Genomic DNA, 21,414 nt, shown 5'->3' with positions numbered 1-21,414 from the left:
GTTCAAGACATGCTAGATTATCTAAAGGGAAGCTCATCAATTATTGACATTTTTAAGCAATTTCTGACATCTTATCTTTAGAAACCATAGTGAAAATACTAACATTTATCAATAACACTATCTCAAAACTATATAGACAGTTATACAGATCACCACATTTATGTACAAGCTGTGCTCTAGGATGGCAGCCTGGAAATCAACTGCGCTTCTTGCTTTGGTGATAGGTGACCAAAGTGCCTACTACTAGATGTCCCAAGGCTGCCATCATTCAGGTAAGAACATTCTTGATGATTCAGGTAAATGAGTCAAGGTTTCATCTTTCCAAGAAGTTATTTAAAACCTATGGGTTAATTTGCAACCAAATAAAAGCATGATGACAGTTTTCAAGTTGTGCTCAAAGGATAAGTGGTATTCTGAAATCAAGTAAATATATTCAGCTTAAAGCATGCAACAGTGTATTTAAATTTAGATATTCTTTTTTTAAAAGGCATTTTCCCAGTCCACATTTTGTTTCCATTTAATGATTTAAGATCTAGTAAACTCACCTTTTCATCAAGCATATCAGGGTGCTCTGTAAGCCAGACACAGAGACACTGAAAAGCTGCCACTATCATGGAGTGCAGATCCCGGGAGTGAAGAGGAGCTGGCCGACTACACTGGTACACAATGTAGCTGCACACAGAACTGATGGCTCGTTTCCGATCTCCTGAGTCAACCATCACCTTCACCTGAGCATATTCATTTGGAGAACAAAAACAGTTAGCTAGAAACTACTGTACCAATTTCAAAGCACTGCACTGAAACCTGTTTGAGAATGTAATATATCACAGGAAACTTTTTTTACATTATTATGTATATATGGAGAGTACATGAGATGTACTGTCATGTAATGTTCCACAAAGATAGTGTATTTTTCAAACCCTAAAACAGTTTCATTTTAACATGGTATTTCATGTCCTAAAAGCTAAACCCCTTAGCTGCACCAAAGTTTCATTGCTAGAAGTCAAAAGAATAGCTGGTAATGGATCATGCACACATTTTTTAAGCCCTGTTACGGATTGAACTCTACCCCTAAAAGATATGTTGAAGGCCTAATACCCAGTACTTCAGAATGTGATGTGACCTTATTTAGAAATAGGGTCATTGCAGATGGAATTAGGCAAGTTAAAATGAGGTCATACCAGAGTAGGGTGTGTCCTTAAATCCAATATGACTGGTATCCTAAGAAGTGGAAATTTGGACAAAGACAGAGACAGAGAAGAAAATGACATGGATTCCTGGCAAGTCACTATCAGAAACGAGAAATTTCCCCACAGACCCCAAAGGATGGCCCTGCCAACACCTTGATTTTGGACTTCTAGCCTCCAGAACTGTGACACAATAAATATTTTAGTCATTTTAGGCCTTGTTACAACAGCTTAGGAAACCAAGCAAGCCCCTTAACCCTACCATGATGGGCTACAAAATTCTGTACAGTTGCTTAGAGGTATTTAAAACGTGTATATAAAGTGTACAATTTCGTAAGTTTTGACCTATGTATATAACTACAAAGCTACACCACAATCAAGATAGTAAACATATCCCTTACCCCGCAAAAATTACCTCATGCATCTTTGTAATCCTTCCTTCCATTCTTCTTCACATCCTCCTATTCCCCAAGCAACCACTGCTCAGCTGTCACTATAAATTAGCCTGCATTTTCTATAATTTTATATAAATGAAATCATAGAGTATATACTTTTCTGGTCTGGCTTCTTTCACTTAGCATAACTGAGATTCATCCACGTTCATTACTTTTTACTCATAAGTATTATTTCGTTGTACACACATACCATGATTTGTTAATCCATTCACCTGTTGATGGACATTTGGGTTGCTTCTAGCTTCTACATATTACAAAAAAATGCTATTATGAATATTCATATACAAGTCTTTCTATGGGCATATGCCCTCTTATGTCCTTCCAGTGGAATGGCTGGGTAATAAGGCAGGTGTATGTTTAACTTTTTAAGGTACAGCAGAACTGTTGTCCCATTTTACATACCTACCAACAATGTATGAGATTTCCAGTTCCTCCACACCCTCACCAATTATTTTTTAAAGATTTCATTAATTTATTTCCCACCCCCCATTATTTGTACTGTCTGCTCTCTGTGTCCATTCGCTGTGTGCTGTGTCTGCTCGTCTTCTCTATAGGAGGCACCAGCAACCAAACCTGGGACCTCTCACGTGGGAGAGAGGTGCTCCATTGCTTGAGCCACCTCTGCTCTGTGCTTTGTCGTCTCTCTCATTGTTTTCTTTTTGTGCCTCTTGTTGAGTCATCTTGTTATATCAGCTCCCTGAGCCAGCCCACATGGTAGCTCGCTGTCTCACTTGTCTTCTCCAGGAGGCACCAGGAACCAAACCCAGGACCTCCCATGTGGTAGGTAGGAGCTCAATTGCTTGAGCCACATTCACTTCCCCAATCTTTTTAATTTTAACCATTCTGATAGGTATGTAATGGTATCTCATTTGAGTTTTAATTCCACTTCCTGGATGACTAATAATGATGAGCATCTTTTCATGTGCTTATTATTCTTTGGCAAAGTGTCTGCTCACCTGTTCCCATGTCTGTAAAATGAAGGCTTGAACTACATTACCTCAGATAATATCACCTTACGTGTGTTTATTATCTTTCTGTTAACAAAGTGTTTTATATATTTCATGTCTTTTAATCCTCACAAGGTAATACACATTGTACAGATAAGAAAGCACTTAGAGAGGTGCCAATGGCCATCCAGCTGTAAGGTTCCACAAAACTGAAATAGCCACAAAAAATATTTTTGATAGTATAGCCAATTTCCACTTATCTCTGATAATGAAAGATGGAAGAATCATAGATAATTCCAAATGGCATATTTTGGGACATTCACTCTTTATTTAAAAAGCTCTTTTTCTCCCTCTATTAAACTTGTATTTGTTTATTAAAACTGGATGATCCTATAGTGGCAGAAAAGTCATACTGAAAATTTAAGGGCATTATAAACAAATTAAAAAATCAATATGTACTCTGGCATTTATCCCAGGAATGCAAGGGCAGTTCAACATAAGATAGTCAATTCCTGTAATACACCATATCAACAGAATGAAGAGGGGAAAAACACATTATCGCCTCAATTGACGCAGAAAAGGCATATGAAAAAAATTCAACACCCCTTCTTGATAAAAAGGCTCAGAAAACTAGGAATAGAAGGAAATGTCCTTAACATGATAAAAGGCAGGTATGAAAAATCCACACCTAGCATCATATTCAGTGTGAAAGATTGAAAGCTATCCCCCTAAGATCAGGAACAAGACAAGAATGACCACCATCAACTATCATTCAACATTATTTTAGAAGTTCTAACCAGAGCAATTAAGTGGATGTGGCTCAAGTAATTGGGCTTCTGCCTACCATATGGGAGGACCCGGGTTCAATCCCTGGGACCTCCTGGTAAAAAAAAATATATATATATATGTGCCTGACAAGCTGAGTGCCCATTCAGCAATCCAAGTGCCCATGCAAGTGCCTAAGCAGAAAGCCAGTGCCCGTGCGAATGCCCAAGCAGTAAGCCAGTGCCTGTGCAAGCAAGTCATACAGGAAGATAATGATGCAATAAAAGAGAGATGAAGGGGAGAGGTGCAACAGAAGCCAGGAACTGAGGGGGTACAAGTGACAGGGAACCTCTTTTTACATCAGAGGTCCCCAGGATCGAATCCTTGTGAATCCTAAAGGAGGAAAACAAGAAGAGAAGACAAAAAGAGAAAAAGATACAGAAGATCACACAGCAAATGGATACAGACAGCAAAAAAACACAGCAGAGTGTGAGGAAGGGGGAGGGGAAAAAAAAGAAAAAGAAAATGCATCCAAATCAGAAAGGAAGAAGTAAACACTCCCTATTTACAGATAACATGACCCTATACATAGAAAATCCTGAAAACTCTAGAGCTAATTAATTCAGCAAAGTGATGGGGTACAAGAGCAACATTAAAAAATCACGGGTGTTTCTACACACTAGTAATGAACAATTTAAAGAGGAAAATCAGGGAAAAAATTTCAATTTACAATAGCTAGGAAAAAAATTAAATATCTAGGAATAAATTTTGCCAAAGATGTAAAGGATATATACATAGAAAATGACAAAACATTACTGAAAGAATTTAAAGAACACCTAAATAATTGGTAGGACATTGTAAATTCAGGGATTGGAAGATTAAATATCTATCCAAAGCAATTTACAGATTCAGTGAAATCCCAATCAAAATTCCAACAGTCTACTTTGCAGAAATGGAAAGTCAATCATCAAATTCATAAGGAGAACAAATACTATATGACTGTGCTAATATTAACTAAATATATCATGTAATCTCATGGAATTACTAACTTGAATATGAATCACAAGAAAATAGAATGGGTTTAGAGAATGGAAAGCTGAGGGTTAATTGACGCAGAATTGGTAAAAAGGATGTGTGTTAATCTCTGGAAATGAATAGAAAAGGTGAAAGCCTAATACAGTGTTTGTAACTAGCAGTACTATTTTGTAGGTATGAAAGTAGTTTAAAGAGAAAGTCTAAGGTCATGTACATTACTAAAAGGAAAGCTGAAAGATATAACATGGAACTGTATACATAGTAAAACTGCATAGTTAAGACTGTTTTTCTTTGAAGCTGAACAAATGTATACTAATACTACGAAACGTTAATCAGACAAAAAAAACCCACATTATACTAAGTGAAAGAAACCAGACACAAAGTACTAAATATTGTATGATTCCATTTATATAAAATGTAAATATAAATCAATTTATAAAGATGAAATTAGATTAATGGTTATATAGGGCTGGGGAAGAATGTTAAGGGGAAATTGTTCTAAAATTTTTTGTGATGATGAATGCACAACCTTGTGATTATACTCAAAACCACTGATTATACACTTTTGATCATATGGTATGTGAATATATCTCAATAAAAATGCTCAATAAATAAGTAAATAATTGCATAAGAATAGCCAGAATAGCAGCTATGTATAGCAGGGGAAACAGAGTGAGAGGTGAAGAATTTTGTCTGTTTTTTATTATTATTGAAATAATGAAAATGCTTTGTATTTTAATAATAATAATTGATTAGTTGTTATGTGGAGCTAGGGAAGGCATGCTAGGCGATGTGAAGACTTCACTTTTTCTTACAGCTGAATAATATTTCATTATATGTATAAACCACATTTTATTTATCCAGTCATCAGTCAATAGACACCCGGGCTGCTTCCATCTTTTGGCAATTGTGAATACCACTGCTATGAAAATCAGTGTTCAAATGTCTGTCCATGTCCCTGCTTTCAGTTCTTCTGAGTATATACATAGTAGTGGGATAGCTTGATCATACAGCAGATCTATATTTAACTTCTTTAGGAACTGCCAAACAGCATTCCACAGTGGCTACACCATTCTATATTCCCATCAACGGTGAATAAGTGGGAGGCAGATTTGGCTCAATGGATGGAGTGTCCGCCTACCACATGGGAGGTCCAGATAAGAATATAAGCAGACACAGAAGAACACAGACAGAAGAACACAGGGGAGAGAAATAAATAAAAAAAAAATAAAATATTTTAAAAAAACAGTGAATAAGTGTTCCTATTTCTCCACATCTCCTCTAACACTTGTAGCTTTCCAATTTTTTAATAGTTGTATGGCCAATTTTTTTTTTTTTGAGGTTTATTTATTTCTACTCGCTCTCATTGTTTGTGCTCACTGTTTGCTCTCTGTATCTGCTTGTCTTTTTTTTTTTTCAGGAGGCACCAGGAACCAAACTCAGGACCTCTCATGTGGAAGGGAGGCACCCACTTGCTTAAGCCATCGCCACTCTCTGCTTATTGAGTCTCTCATTGTGTTTCCTCAAAGTATTTCCTTGTTGCATCATCTCATTGCATCAGCTTGCCGTGCCAGCCTGTCACATCAGCTCGCTGTCTTGCTTGTCTTCTTTAGAAGGCACCAGGAACCAAATCTGGGATCTCCTACATGGTAGGTGGGCACCCAACAGCATGAGCTACATTTACTTCCCAGCCAATTTATTTTTCTTTTTAAAGATTTTTAAATTTATTTCTTTCCTGTTCCCCGCCCCTACCCCCCAGTTGTCTGTTCTCTGTGTCCATTTGCTGTGTGTTCTTCTATGTCCCCTTGTATTCTTGTGAATGACAACAGGAATCTGTGCCTCTTTTGGTTGCATCATCTTGCTGTGTCAGCTCTCCGTGTGTGCAGCACCACTCCTGGGCAGGCTGCACTTTTTTTGCGCTGGGCAGCTCTCCTTACAGGGCGCACTCCTTGCACATGGGGTTCCCCTGCATGGGGGACACCCCAGCGTGGCATGGCACTCCCTGTGTGCATCAGCACTGCATGTAGGCCAGTTCATCATACAAGTCAGGAAGCCCTGGGTTTGAGCCCTGGACCTCCCATGTGGTAGGCGGACGCTCTATCCATTGAGCCAAATCCACTTTCCCAGCCAAATGATTTTTGACAAGTGTGCACAGTCCACTCAATGGGGAAAGAATAGTCTCTTCAACAAATGCCACTGGGAAAACTGGGTATTAATATGCAAAAGAATATAATAGCTACTCTTACAAAAATGGAAAAAAACAAGTGTAGGAGAAGATGTAGAGAAATAGAAACCCTCGTACATTGTTGGAAGCAATGTAAAATGGTGCAATTCCTGTGGAAAAGTTTGGTACTTCCTCAGAAAGTTCAAGTATAGAATTATCACAGGACAAGGCAATCCCACTGCTAGGTATAAATCAGAAGAACTGAAAGCAGGGACTCAAACAGATATTTGCACACTGATGTTGGCAGAGGCATTATTCACACTTGTCAAAAGGTGGAAGCAACCCAAGTGCCCATCAGCAGAAGAATGGATAAACAAAATGCAGTATATACATTCCACAAAAAAAGGAATGAAGTTCTAATGCATGCAACAACATGGATGAACCCTGAAGACATATACTGTTTGATTTTACTTACATGAGATAATTAGAATATGCAAATTCATAGTCAGAAATTAGAATTTAGTTTACTTAATTGGTACAGAGTTTCTGTCTGGGGTAATGGAAAAGTTTTGGTAATAATAGATGGTGATGATAGCGGCACAACATTATGAATGTAATTAACACCACTGAATTATATACCTGAAAGTAGATAAATTGTATATATGTTACAGAATAAAACTTACTAATGAAAGAAGTTGTTAATGTGGGGAAAAGTGGGCAGTGTGGGGAATGGGGCATATGGGAATCCCTTATTTTTTTTATGTAACATTTTATGTAATCTAAGTATCTTTAAAATATATATATATTAAAAAATCCATTCATAGAACTGTATAAAACAAAGAATGAGCCCTAATATTAACTATGGACTACAGCTAAGAGTATAACTATAAAAATATTGTTTCATCAGTTTTAACAAAGATACCACACTAATGCAAAATGTTAATAGGGAAATCTGTGTCTGAGGGGGGCATATCAGGAACTCTGTACTTTCTGCATGATTTTTCTGTAACCTACAACTGTTGTAATTTTAAAAATAAAATAGCCATTATATTATTATGTGCAAACTGAGAAATAGCAAGTATTCAAGTGTTTTTGTAATTTAATGGCAAAAACATCATACATACTCTTTGAATCTATGAAAAAAATTAAGTTCATTTTATAAAATTTCTTTTGAAGGCTCAATTTTCTACACTTTGTACTATAAACAATATTTGAGAATGATCAATGATTATACTAAGAGGTTGGTCAGTACAGAAAAGTGAGCCAAGGCCCAAGGCTGCTGGCTAAAATAAAAAGGACCACACTCTCACCTTTGCCAAGCCAGAGAGGAGCTCCAGAGCTGCCAGTGATATACTCATGTCTTGTCGCCACTGGGAGTTGAGTCTTTGGGTGACGAGATGAATGCTGCGAATCAGGAGCCCAGCAGCTGAATCTGTATTAAGAGCTAGGATATAACCCCAATGCCACATCCCACAGGGAGGGAAAACAACTAAGCATTAGTAACAGAAGCACAGCATTCCACCAGGCACAGACCATAGCAGCCACAGTGAGCATGACGGACACCCACACAGTGCTATATTCCCCCACCCCACTGCCCTGAGCGCCAAGCCTGACTGAACAGTGCACAGGGCACACACGCTGGACAACAGTAGCTTCTAGCTCCCAGGTACTTTTAGACAGATGTTCCCTGGAGTTTGGCAGTTTCAGTATCATTCTTGTAACAATATCAATCTTAAAAATTCTAAATTAATTCAAAGAGTTACATTTTTAAAAAATAATGAAAGGTCAATTCTTTCCTTGGAATTTTATAGAGGAGAGAATCCAAATTTTAGAGCCTCCTCAGGTGCTGGGAATTATCCTAAAGCAACTGTTGAAATTATTTTCAGGTTTAAACCACCAAAAATCACATGCAATGCCTTTTCAAGCGTATCATTTAACTCTCCAAGACTACTTTAACAATACTTTAACACGTGTAAAGAATTTAAAAACTGAGCTATGTTTAATGTGGCTTCCAATTCTATTTTTAAAAGTAATTACTACTTAGCTAATAATAAACTAAAATAAGGTAAATTAGGACAAATTAAACCAAACTTCTAATGGAAGCTTTAGGGACATTATACCTGTCAATCCTATCAGAAAGAGGGCAGTGACAACAGAAAAAGGAATGATGGTTAAAAAGAGACATTCATGCAACACTAACACAAATCTGGATTTCTGAGTTAAAAAATATTTTATGACATTACAAGCAGAACTCATTAACACCAGTTCAAAATGTTGAAACAAACAATAACCACTTCAAACATTTATATTAGAACACATGAAATGTAAATATTTAGTTTAGAAGTGTCTTAGAAAGCATGAAAGATAAACATGATTTTTCAACCTATGATGTACCTAAATCCACATAATAATGTGATAATTTAAATAACTTTATAAATGCAGTATTTAAATGTGTTAATATCCACATAATGATTTCATGTATCTGATATGCTCAAGGAAACTTAATGCAAACTTAAACCATAAAAACATGCCTGGGACACTAGGCTCATCAACTCTCTAGATAATTAAAAAATTAAACTCACATCTAAAGATCTATATTTCATTTCAGTCTAGTTGGATTAATGCTCACAGATTTAATACAACATTAGTATTTGTGTATAAAAACAGAAGCATACACAAACACAGAACCTACAGAGTAACTGTGCAGGCTAATGGGTATCTTTGAATAGGATGCTATACTGGCAAATGTTTTATTTGACAGGGTAAAACATCAAAAGGTTTCCTTACTCTTGTTTATTTGTGACTAAAGAATCTAACAAGATATGGTAAGGTAAATAGGTTTAAAGATTAAGATAAGATTCTCTTCTAGGTTCCCATCTAATACATACCACATCGCCCCCCCTTTCCACATTGTAACAACTGATTTACTGGCCATTCTGCCATCAGACTGGGAGTTCGGTGGCAGAAACCACATCTTATTTGACTTGTTATGACCAACACCTGATACAGAACCCTGGGAAATCCTATTACAATCAATTATAAAATTTTATAATCTACCTAAAATCTAAAACTAAAAGCTATGTAGCTAAATTAATATTTTTTTGGTTCTTAGTCTTTTACACTAATATCCTCTCTATTATAAATACGTTAAGGGGAAGTGGCTGTGGCTCAAGCAATTGAGCTCCCATTTACCATATAGAGGACCCAGGTTCTATCCCTGGGACCTCCTGGTAAAAAAAATTAAAAAGGTGTCCCAGACCTGTGTGGAGAGGCACAGTTCCCCAAGCAATGCAGAGAGGTGCAGGCCCCTACACAGCGAAGTAAGGCACCAAAAAGACGATGATGCAACCAGATAGGAAAAAAAAATCACGAACAGTAATTTTTTGTCTTGTTAAATTTTTTGCTTATTTATATGCTTATTAGTTTCAAAAAAGGGTATTAAAGTTGTTCTGTAAAACTCTGGATTTCAAAAAGACAAACGTGGCTTACCATAATCCCTTAGGAGAGCTTGAGCAGGTCTTTCACTATCAGGAGTTGTGGGCTCTGTGCTTCCACCACTTGCTGAACTAATACCACTATTAGTGCGACTATGACTCTTGAGGTTGTTTTCTCCACCACCCTAGAAAATTTAAAATGAATCAAATACTTGAGGGTTACAACCATCATGTACAAGTATAGACAGAGATCAATCATTAAAAATCATGTGATTAAAATGGAATATGCCAGTGAAGGGAAGAAGCTCAACTGGTTGTGTGCCTGTTTCCTATGTATGAGGTCCTGGTTTCAAATTCTAGTACCTCCTAAAAAAATACACACACAAACAAACAAAAAAAACAACTCTCATTGGGGAGTGGATGTGCTTAGTGGTTGAGCACCTGCTTACCATGTACAAGGTTCCGGGTTCAATTTCCAGTACCTCCTAAAACAATAAAAAATAAATAAAATGGAATATGCCAACCTAATAGCCTGAACTGACATGTATGTTAAAACTGACAAGGGAATAAAACAGCTGTAGTATTTTTGCAGACATTATGTACTGGAGGGTAAGAAGGGTTTGATGAATGTAGGTGCCCATATTGGGGATTTCTTTGCTGCTGTCTAAAAATGGCCAACCCAGGACCTCTTCCATCTTCGTTAGACTTCAACAGTGAACCTAAGTCCACACACATAATGACTCTGGGTCCTTAAGGAAAACACCTTAATGCCATCCAAATAAAACTTCAGAAAAGGCATACAATCTTTAAAAACAAACAAAAACACACAAATAAACAACTTTCAGATGTAGTTATATCAAAAAACACAAACAATAAAACACTATGGTGACTTCTATGTGTATAGTGGCTGGCAAAGGCATCTGTTAAAGGATTATTCTTCTGTCTCATTTCTCCTGCTCCCCGTCCTGTATCTTGGAGACAGAAGCAAGGAGCACTGGGAATCTCTGGAAAGCTTTTTTGATTTAGAAACACTGATGTTTTGGGTGAATCTTCAAACTCTGGCTGAGAGGGGCTAGAAAGAGATGATTGGAAGGAAAGAACAAACTAGATGCTTACTTATAACCAGCACTAGATCTACCAGGGCTGGCAGGAATTATGGAGTAGGTATTTTCCTTAGATTGTTCAGGCCAGTTGACCAGCACAGCAAAATAAATAAAGAATTTTAAGTAGATGCTGTCAATTAATAAAGACTACATTTAGCTCGTGACTCTCTGCTGATGAGGCACTGCAGGGTAAGAAACAGCAACAGATATAAATGTGATATTTTTAAATAGGCTCCGTCTGAATCAATGAGTTGAATTTACAAATAAAATGCCTTTAAAAATCAGAAGGACAGACAACTGGAATAAAATTTACATAAAATCAGAAGCTGATATTCTCTGACAGATGGCATATGGAACTGAATTATTAATAACATGCTTCTTACCATCTCCATTTGGCAACCAATGGCTTCTAAAAGTGCTGAATCTTGAACGATATTTAACATTGCCCCTGCAATAGCAAAAAAGAATATCTAATGTAAAATACATAACAAGAACACTAAAAGGCTAAAATATTGCACGTAACTAATGGTAGAGGATAAGAATACGATTTGGTCTGAGCATTCCTGAAAGTCCTTTCCATAAAATTACCAACAAATCCATTGATAGGTCAGAAAAAACATCTTTAAAAATGCCCTAATTCTGATCTGTCCCCAAAGTTTTAAAACCTCATTTTTCTAAAATAAGCATGAAGATCAAACTTTGCTTCATATAAAAATATAAGTTAAAATATTTAATTGGTTGTAAAGGCCAGATATAAACAATCTCAATTTCAAGGATAAGACAAACTAAGGAAAGGACTATGGAATACTTTTTAAATCAGGTTCTGATATTTTAAACATAAAAATAACAAAATTAAAACTACAACTCTATCTTTCAGCTTTTTAAGAATGGGTAAAGCCTCACAGCTCAGGGTTTGCTTATGACTGCATATTCTGGGGCTATGCTGCATTTATTTATTACTAAGAAACCCATATCCCTGGAAAAACTAGAACAGAAATGAAATGGAGAGCCTAGCATACTACCTCACATCTAGTGGGGAGTGCTCTTGCCCACAACAAAAGAGAGGACAGAAACAGCCTTGCCCTTCTAAGGCAGGAATCACAATTGAGTTTATTGGACTGTACGTAGAAAGCTCTTCAGAGAAAGGGTAAATACCACATCAACTGTATACATTTCCTGATTTCAAGTGATATGACGTTATTTGAATGACCTAAAACACAATAATCTGTAGGCTCTCAAATGAAAACATTACTCCCTCCACATAAACTCCCCCACTCTGTGTTTAAAATATACTAGAGATGGTGTTAACAACACTGATGGACTCTAACTCTGACCCTTGGTCAGACAGACCATGCTAACTTCAGAGGGTCTCTAAAAACTCAGCCTACACAAGAACAGAGCTAAACTTAGTATCTGGGAATGTGAACAGCAGAGAATTAATTTGTGAATCTAGAAAGCCATGCTCATAATTAAATTAATGAAACTAATGGCATCTGAAATTTGTCAGACTCCTATTAAACTTTTTGCTTAGCCACAGACAACTCACTAGGTGTCTAGAAAGATGCTGTACCTGGCAGCTGTGACCTGTTTAAGATCATTCTCCCTCTTTCTTAGAAGTCTTTTAGCACCACTCAGGGCTGTGTCAGCAAGCAGTTACAAAACAATGTGTGAACACAAACCTAATATCATTTGAGTGTTGTTGGGGTCCGTTTCTGTTTGCAAGGCACCTATTAGTATATTCACAAGTCTCAGCTTCAGGGACAGAAAAGTTATTGGTTTATCATATGAAGAGCTGTCATCATTACTAAACTTTCCTTCCAGGACCACCTATGGAAGAAACAAACAATATTTAACATTGACTATGGCCAGGTAGAACTGCTGGAGTATACAAACAGAAGGTCAGTCTAGCAATCAAGGCCTTCAGTCTAATTAATATTAGCCACTGTGCTACACCTGTCATTAGCTCACACAACAACTACCAAACATTATTAGCCTGTATTACCACTTGAACAAAGGGGAGACCAAACCATGCTGACTGATGGAAGAGTTTTCTCAATAAAGCAAGCAACAAATCACTTGAAATAAACTGAATAAAAAAATGTTCCAAGAACCTAGAAAAAAATCTGGTAATAATAGGAGTGGATTAAGACTAAAACATGCATTTCTGGGGTTCATAATTCAGTCTTCCATAGACAGAATGCTGAGTAGGGTAAGAGGGAACAGACTTGGTGTAGAGGACTGGAAAATGTACTGCAGAGCTGGTCCTTGGGAGGGAGGAGGCAGGAAGGGTTGTTCTGAACTGCCTCCAGGACTCCTCATGAGATCTCCTTCATTGCCCACTTGTAGGAATCACCTCCTCTACCACCGCAAGGCCCTACCAGGCCATCCCAGTTCTATCCTCCAGGATGCTCTTTGCCATTTCCCTCTCCCCCAAGCCTGCTGCTTTCCATTCCAAGCCCTCCTCCAGGAAGCCTTCCCAGGTAGCCCCTCCCCACACTGCTGGTGACCCTGCCGCGCTCTAAAGTAGTGATCTTCATAGGTTTTGCTTCTCTGCTTCCTAAAGGAATTTTGAGAAACTTTGTACTTCCTCACACATTTTCAAGTTGACAGCCAAGATTTTTCATCATAAGTTTAAATCTTGGCAAACTGTATAATTTCTGAATGTTACAGATATTGACATTTTAAAATAAAACTGTTAAAACTCTGAAAAAAAGAATGTTCCATTAAAAAATTTTGGAGGGGCTTGAAATAGCAAATAAAACAGAGTATAGACTATAAGAAACTTTAATGAAACATTACCTCAGATTTGACTGTGCCAAAATGATGAGGCAGAGGTAACAAAGAAAGCAGGATATTAATGGAAGATCTTCTTAATTCAGTAGGATTTACATAGCTTTTGAATTTTGAGAGTTCTCTGCCAAAAAAAAATTGCTATTAGTATTCTGAGTTAATTTTTTTAGCTGCTGCTGAATATATATTATGCCAGTTTCCCATGATACAAGCATTGGGTTTAGTTTCATAAAGAATGAAATAACTACTTTCTACTTTATAGTCTACAATTTGTGGGTCAATCTCTATGTTAAACTGTTTTATTGAGTTAAACTGGGAAATTATTCATTCATTTATTTTAAATTTAAGGTCTATTCTACAAAGGTAGAATCTCTGAGTTGGGGTTGCTTTTACCCCTCTATAACAAGCCAAAAGGATTTAACAACTCCATGGACAAATCAGAACTGAGGGAGTTCACGGATGAGGTGGGTTTGGATGTTCTACGCTCATTTAATGTGGCCTGAGTCTCCTTAGGCTATGAAGACAACTGGGCAGAACAAATTAGGAAACTGGGGTAGAAGCACCAAAACAGACCAGGTCAAACCAGACATTTGATATAATAGTACAGAAGTGAGAGCTTACCTATCAGGCAAAATGGTTTCAAGAGCTGAAATAAAGTAAGGAACCACAACATCAATCCCTTTCAAGTCACAGCAGAACAAAGGAGGGGAGTTTAGAATAACGCTGGCCAAGACAGGATGGCACACATAATCATTTATCTGCAAACCTTGAATTAAAAGCATGTAAAATCTAGGAAAGCAAGAAAAAAATTTTAAACTGCTATCATTTTCATAATTATTAATAATTTTTTACATAGTCATCTGAAAGTCTACTTCCAATCTTCACTCTATCCTTTAAAAGTTATTACTGGAGTTAAAACATCAATCCAGAATCACATATAGTAAAAAACAAATTATCTTTTCTAATAAGAGAAAGATTCACATCTATTACATCTTCTGGAAGTTTTAGGCCTTGCAACACAAAGCTATAGGTGCCTGCAAATGAGGCACTTGAAACACAGAACAAAAACTGTTGTTGTAATTATCAATAAACTAAGGGAATTACAGAATTGAATTCCATATCAGTAAAATTTTGCAGCATTTCACAATTCCTGAAAAAAAAATATGAAAGTGTGTTTTATCTCTTTTGTTCCTTCCCCATTATTTGGGGGGGGGGAGGTGCTAATGAAAGAAAACTTCACTCAACTATGCATTCATCATCCTCTGAAGATTACAATGAATAAAATTCTTTTTAGAATATACCTGAACATACCTTACTTTTAACCCCTACCCTTGACCCTCAATCAACTCACTAAGTATTCAGTCTTCCATCATTCAAGAACACTCTTCCTCCATTGCGAAGCATTTTTCTCTTCTCTGCCAAATTCTTCAGATACTTCCTCACCTTCCAGTCACTCCTCAACATTTCAATCTACCTTTTCTCCCTAGAACTCACCTAAAACCATATTAGTAAACAATGAACGCCCTCTCAGTTGTCAAAACCAGGAGATAAATCTAAATTCTAATTTATCCCTTTGATTACTCCCTTCTTTCCTTATTCTTCTCTGACCTTTAACAAAACCTCTTATTCTACCTGCCCCCTAAACACTGGTGTTCCTCAGGCTACCACCCTCAATTCTTAAAGCTTCCTCTTCTACTAGACACTTAAGGTATCAAATATTATCAAATCAGTCTCCACCCCACATATCTCAACTGAGCTCCAGATCTATTTGCCAAAAACTTAATGGACATCTGAGAGCAAGAAATGTCTATTGATTACTACAGTACTTGCTGCACAAAACTATGTTAACCAATAATATCCCTCATATACCTCAAATTCAATAGGTTCAATTCTAAACTCATCATTTGTTTTCTCCTCAACCTTTTAGTTGGTGGTAACCCCACCTGTCCTGTCTTACGGGCCAGAAAACTCATGGTATTTACTAACACTGATACATTTTGAGGTGTTTTCCCAGCCCAGAGTCTCCTTGCTGAGAAATGTGCCCCCACCACAAAGGGTGAACTCCAACATCCCTGTATGACCTATATGATTCCCACCTTCACAGCTGTTGCTGACTAAACCAGAGATAGGTATCTGATTAATCAGATCCTCTTTCCCAAGAATGTGAAATTAGGATTCAGAGATTCTAATTGGTCCTATTGGTCCCCTAGATCAAAGCCATGGAAACTGGGAACTAATGAGCAAGCTGCAATTTAAGATTGTGCAGAAAACAGAAGAATGAAGCAGTTCTGGGAGACCATGAAGAGGAAGAAACAGAAAGGCGGAAAGTTGTTTTGGTCCCTGAACACCTTCCAGTCCCTGGTTCCCACTCCTCATAATGTCCTGCCACACTTCTTGACCTTAGAATGTACTATTAGCAATAGTTCCTCAGAATTCACTTCCCTTTAGCTTAAGTCAGATTGAGAGAGTTTCTGTTACTTAAAGTCAAAAGCCTATGCTTAAGATACCCCTGATTAATTTCCTGCAGATACCATTCTGTTTCATGCTTATGGGGCTTTGTATCTGAGTCCCTCTGATAGTCATTCTCCTGAGAACCTAATAGATGTACAAGTACCCGACCGCCTTTGTTGATGTTAACATCACCTCAGTGGTTGTGTGTAAGATCAGTTGAGGAGGGTAAAACAGAAGCAAGGAAAATAGGAAGCCATTACAGTTAATTTAGGGAAAAAGTGACAAGGTCTTAAGTGTAGTGGTGAGGACAAAGAAGATAGAAAATTTAGAAAGAGGATTAAGGGACAGAAAGGCAAGAGCTGGTTGACCAACAAAAGGTAGAGAGATCTAGAAGAGTCTAGAATGACTTCCAGTTTCTGACCTGAGCAACTCAGTGAATGGCAAAGCCTTTCACAATACGGCTGGAGCCATAGATTTGGATAAGATGAACCAACCGAACTTCCTAACATAGTCTAAATACTACCCATCCTTTCCAAGGCCAGAATAATCATCCAATCCTTTGTAACTCTTTCCTGAATCTGCAAAGTAAGTGCTCACTGCTTCTTCCTCTGAATGCCCACAATACTTTGTGCTTCTCTCTCATCAGCTTTCTATTCATTCCCGGATTACTGTTTCTTATGCACATGCTTTTGCTCACTCTAGGAATAAAAAAAATCAACTTGGAGCAGGATTTACCGCTTACTTATTTCTGGACCTTCCCCGGTACAGAATATTGTGCTAGAAAATTATTAACAAATTAGTGTGGTCCCTCCAAAACACTCTATAATTAATAAAAGTCCAATAAGATGGAATACATGACATGTCTAAATTAAAGAGTCCTAGAGGTCTTTATCAAATCTGATGAGGTAGGTAAAATGGAGGAATTCAAGCAAAATTTTCAATTACAGACATTTGCAGGTATTTCAGACCAACATTTACTTATTCAGCCTACCAAGCTAGGTAGTTTCACTATCAAAACTATATGAATGGAAAAGAAACAAACAAAAATTCTAAGACCTGGATAAATAAGCTGGCAGAATCTCTTCTCCAGTCTTCTTGCTACAAAAAATCCTACACAGAGTCCCACAAGCCTCAGCTCTTCCTGCTTCATAGTTATCAGGAAATTCACTTGCATCAAACATAGGATTGGAAACCATGGTGTCTGTGGACATTTGTGACCCTTTCCGTCGAAACTCCATGCTAGCTTGTGTTGTAATGGCTGGGGAGAGAAAAGGAGGATTTTATTATATTTGTCAATATGCCAAATAGGCTCATGGGACCCTGGACACAAAGATCAAATGTTGGTATCATTAAATAGCTACTTGATAGAATTCAATAATGCTTTTGTTTAGCAACTATGTCTTAATTTTTTTTAATAAAGGGCTCTCTGAAATCTTTGAAAACAGGTCACGATTGACAGTGGAATTAGTTTAACAGATTCTGTAAGAAGCATTTTCAACTGAATTTTTGATCAACAGAGTATATCTATATATCTATTTTTATATATATCTGTATTCAAATACAGATACTTAATACAGAATTTGGCTTTTCTATTATTTATTTTCTGTTTTTCCCCCCTCTATAGAATGATGTTTAAACATTAAGAAAAACAGCTATTACAGTTTACACATTACCCCAGAAAGACATCATAACTGAATGGGCAATCCCATGCCAGTTTATATTCTTTAAGGTGAGGGCAAGGTTAAGAATGATCAATGGGTAGGGAGGAAAAGAAAGCATTCCCACCACCCACCCAACTCCAAAACACACACCAAAAAAATTGTCCAACCAAGCAAAATGAGAATGAATTTTAACAACCACAAACAGCCACTAACTTGAGGTTGATAAATCAGAAAATTGGGTTGGCAAGAAAGATTATTGTGGTCATTTCGTTGTCACTGAAACAGAAGCCCTTCGAAAGTTGCTTTTTATTTTTAACAAAAGATTTCATAGTGTATTGAAAATCACTCTGAAATCTTTTTATCACTCTACATGAAATGTTTAAATTATTTTGTAATAATAGGTTTGATAAAATGCAGAGTCAAGCACAAATCTTTATGCAACTTCCCATGAGCCATTTTTAGTCCTGAATAAGCTATCCAGCAATAATACATTTGAAATACACTACATGCAGAATGCATACAAATCAAACACTAAATCTGTATAAAAATAAGCTTAAAGCTTAAAAAAATAAAAATAAAAATAAAAAAAGCCAAAACACAGTTAGTGCAAGGTCCTGGAATTCATGACATGACCAGACTAGTGTACAGAAATAATGGGACTGATTCAGGCAGATTAATTTGCTTTTGCCAACAATCTTCCCCATTCAAAACACAGAAAAGTATTGTCCTTCCCAAGTGCAAAAACTACAAGAGACAATGACAATCAAAATTTTTAATGGAATTATGGAAAAAAAAAACATGACTGCAATTAAGGAGAAGCTTCTGGTTCCTACTTACAAGATTTATAAGAAAGAAGAATTTGGATAAAAGATGCTGCAAGATAATAGAAATAAATGGAAACAAATCAAAGGACAGCAGTAATTATAAAATACTTTAAAGATGGTGAAATTTTACAATAAGTTAAGAAGCTTTTTAGCTTTTTAAAAGTTAGATTAAAAGCTTTATGATACCACAAGCTAGTTCAAAAACATAAGAAATTGTGCATTCAGGTCCAAAATAATGATTTTTGTATCATGCAAAACAATGAACAAAGAAAATTACATAACTACAAAAAATTGAAGTTTTGAACTGCCCATAACGTGCATTAAAATTTTAGTTAATTAACCCTTCCCAGCTCAATGTTACTTTTACAAAGTACAGTGTACTGTCACATAAATCTAAAGCTAACCAGCTCAAAGAAAAACATTTTAAGATAAAGGTGAACTGCATGGCAGAATTCCTTGATGGCAGCCAGTACTTAGAAAACTAACAGTGTTAGTATAGGCAAACCTCACAAGACCTCAAGATTGGCACCTGATGGCACTCTCACCCCTTCAACTATTCTGATATCACATATCTCCTGGGTAATGTAACAGCCTTCATCTTCTCTGAACCCAAAGGGGAGAAGAAGAGTTTCTATTCCTTCCAAGGAAAATCTTAAGTGCTAAAATTAAGAATTTGTTGCCCACATATCATCTGAATCCTGATTTCTATCTTCTGGTGTAGAAGAGTGAGCAAAGCTGTTACAAACTCCCTAGGGGTTAGAAAGACCTGTAAGTTCCTTTTAAGCAACCACTAACAAAGCAGCAGCCTGAACCATTCTGTATTCCAGGATTTTAGTGTCAACAGCTTTTTATACCCAAAAGTTACACTGTAAGAATGACAGCTTAATAAAAATAAAATTATGACTGATTCAATCTAGAAAATGCAATACATATTAATATAAACATGGTTGAGAAAACTCAAAATATGAGGCATATGAACATAAAGAAAATATAACCCAAGAATGGTTTTCAAAATGTTTTAATTATACACTTAAAAATGGTTAAAATGGGAAAATTTGTTATATATGTTACTACAATAAAATTTTTTTAAAGTTTCCTTTAGTCATCATAGACACATTTACTTCCACAAATAAGCATTATGTTCAAACTTGTAAATAAAATTTTAATATGGAAATGACAGCATATAAAGTGTCTAAATATGGGCAAAATAAAGTAAGCAAAGAAATCACTAAAGTTAATCACTCAATCTCAAATTATATTCTTGAAAACATTTTTATATTTGCAATTTTTCTATTTAAGACTTGTAGGAACATCCAAAATAATTATATATGTCTATAATGTTCACATACATATGCTCTAGTTCTGAGATGATACCTAACACCTAAAAATGCATTTCTGAGAGAAAGCAGACTCTAGTCATTAGGATAACTTGGAATTAACATTTTCCTTGGAGATGCAAAAAGGAATGCATTTTTTAGGCATCTTTCTATCTCAATCTATTTCCAACCCCAGTGGAGAAGTGCTTTCTTACCAAACAACCAACACACTCATTAATGCATATAAAGTATGGAGCACAGTGCCTAACACATAGAAATATCAGCTCGATAAATGCCAACTACTATTATTATCCAGCTTTCAAAAATATGTTGTCACAAATATTCAGTACATCTGCACTACCCCACCACCTCCACGCATAATGGTAAAATGACAAGCATAAACCAGATTTTATTTAGACAGTTTCATTTGTGCAATAAAGTCTAAATGTAAATGGTTTCAGGACTGAGTAATTAAAATAATTCCCTACCAGTCTTAAGTTATAGAGCAAAAGGTATTATGCAACAGTAATCTTGAAATTCAGTTCTAGACAAATATATGAGAGGTTAGTCTTTTAGTGAAGCAGAAACTGTCAGGTATTTTACATGTACTAACTAGTGGGCTGTCAAAATCTAAGAAAAACACTTCTTATAAGTAAAAGTCTGGACAAAATCTTTAATTCTTCATATCAATATTATTATCCTGGCTGACATGAAGGGAACTTCCAGGTCACCTACTGAAAGGAATTTGAGTTCAACAAAAAGTGGCTAACCTGAAGTATGTCTAATAAAACCAGACCAATGGCCAAACCTCACAGAACATACATAAAAAGGACAGGTAGGAAAACTTCCAAAGTTCTGTTACTTCAGCTGGAAGGGGTTAAGCACAAGACATTGCTTGGTCAGAGACAGAGCTTTTTAAGATACATATTAATCTTGCAGGTAGGAAAAGAATAAAAAGAAAAGAAAAAAGAAAAGGAAAAAAATAACATATTTCTTGGGCAATATTTACCAGTCATGCTGCTGTCTCTGTTTATTCCATTATGAAGTTTACAGTGAACAAATGCTGCATCAAATAACCATGATCCAAAAAGATTCAAGATGCTGTTAACCTTTGGTCTCCGAGGGGCGGGCAGAGGCCGGGGTTCTGAACTAGTCTGATTTGGACTTGACAGAGGAGAGGTGGAGGATGTCTGGTGCTGAACTTTCGAGGCATGAGCAGTACTAACCTATTGGAAGAATGCAAGAACCCACGTCCATGAAGAATTTGAGAAAACAGCAGGAC

The 21,414-nt window shown here is 36.5% G+C and overlaps 1 protein-coding gene across 13 annotated transcripts in view; it reads right to left on the bottom strand.

Moving 5' to 3' along the window:
- Positions 1-21,414, bottom strand: part of RALGAPB (Ral GTPase activating protein non-catalytic subunit beta) — a 111,855-nt gene that overhangs the window by 43,572 nt on the left and 46,869 nt on the right. For 4 of the 13 annotated variants that reach the window (XM_004482262.5, XM_071211704.1, XM_058287077.2 and 1 more), the window contains 9 exons: positions 21,142-21,358; positions 17,388-17,589; positions 14,502-14,669; positions 13,890-14,004; positions 12,770-12,917; positions 11,474-11,538; positions 10,043-10,172; positions 7,864-7,997; positions 546-728 (listed from right to left, as the gene is read on the bottom strand). In XM_004482262.5, coding sequence (XP_004482319.1) covers positions 546-728; positions 7,864-7,997; positions 10,043-10,172; positions 11,474-11,538; positions 12,770-12,917; positions 13,890-14,004; positions 14,502-14,669; positions 17,388-17,589; positions 21,142-21,358 — 1,362 coding nt within the window. Of the gene's footprint in view, positions 1-545; positions 729-7,863; positions 7,998-10,042; positions 10,173-11,473; positions 11,539-12,769; positions 12,918-13,889; positions 14,005-14,501; positions 14,670-17,387; positions 17,590-18,829; positions 18,866-21,141; positions 21,359-21,414 lie in introns of all 13 variants that reach the window. The other 9 variants (XM_004482265.5, XM_058287078.1, XM_058287080.2 and 6 more) reach the window with 3 other exon arrangements.

This window comes from Dasypus novemcinctus, chromosome 24 (genome assembly GCF_030445035.2).
Source record: "Dasypus novemcinctus isolate mDasNov1 chromosome 24, mDasNov1.1.hap2, whole genome shotgun sequence".
Classification (NCBI taxonomy): Eukaryota; Metazoa; Chordata; class Mammalia; order Cingulata; family Dasypodidae; genus Dasypus; species Dasypus novemcinctus.
Note: the sequence above shows the minus strand (reverse complement) of the source record. Positions and strands in the feature narration are given on the sequence as shown.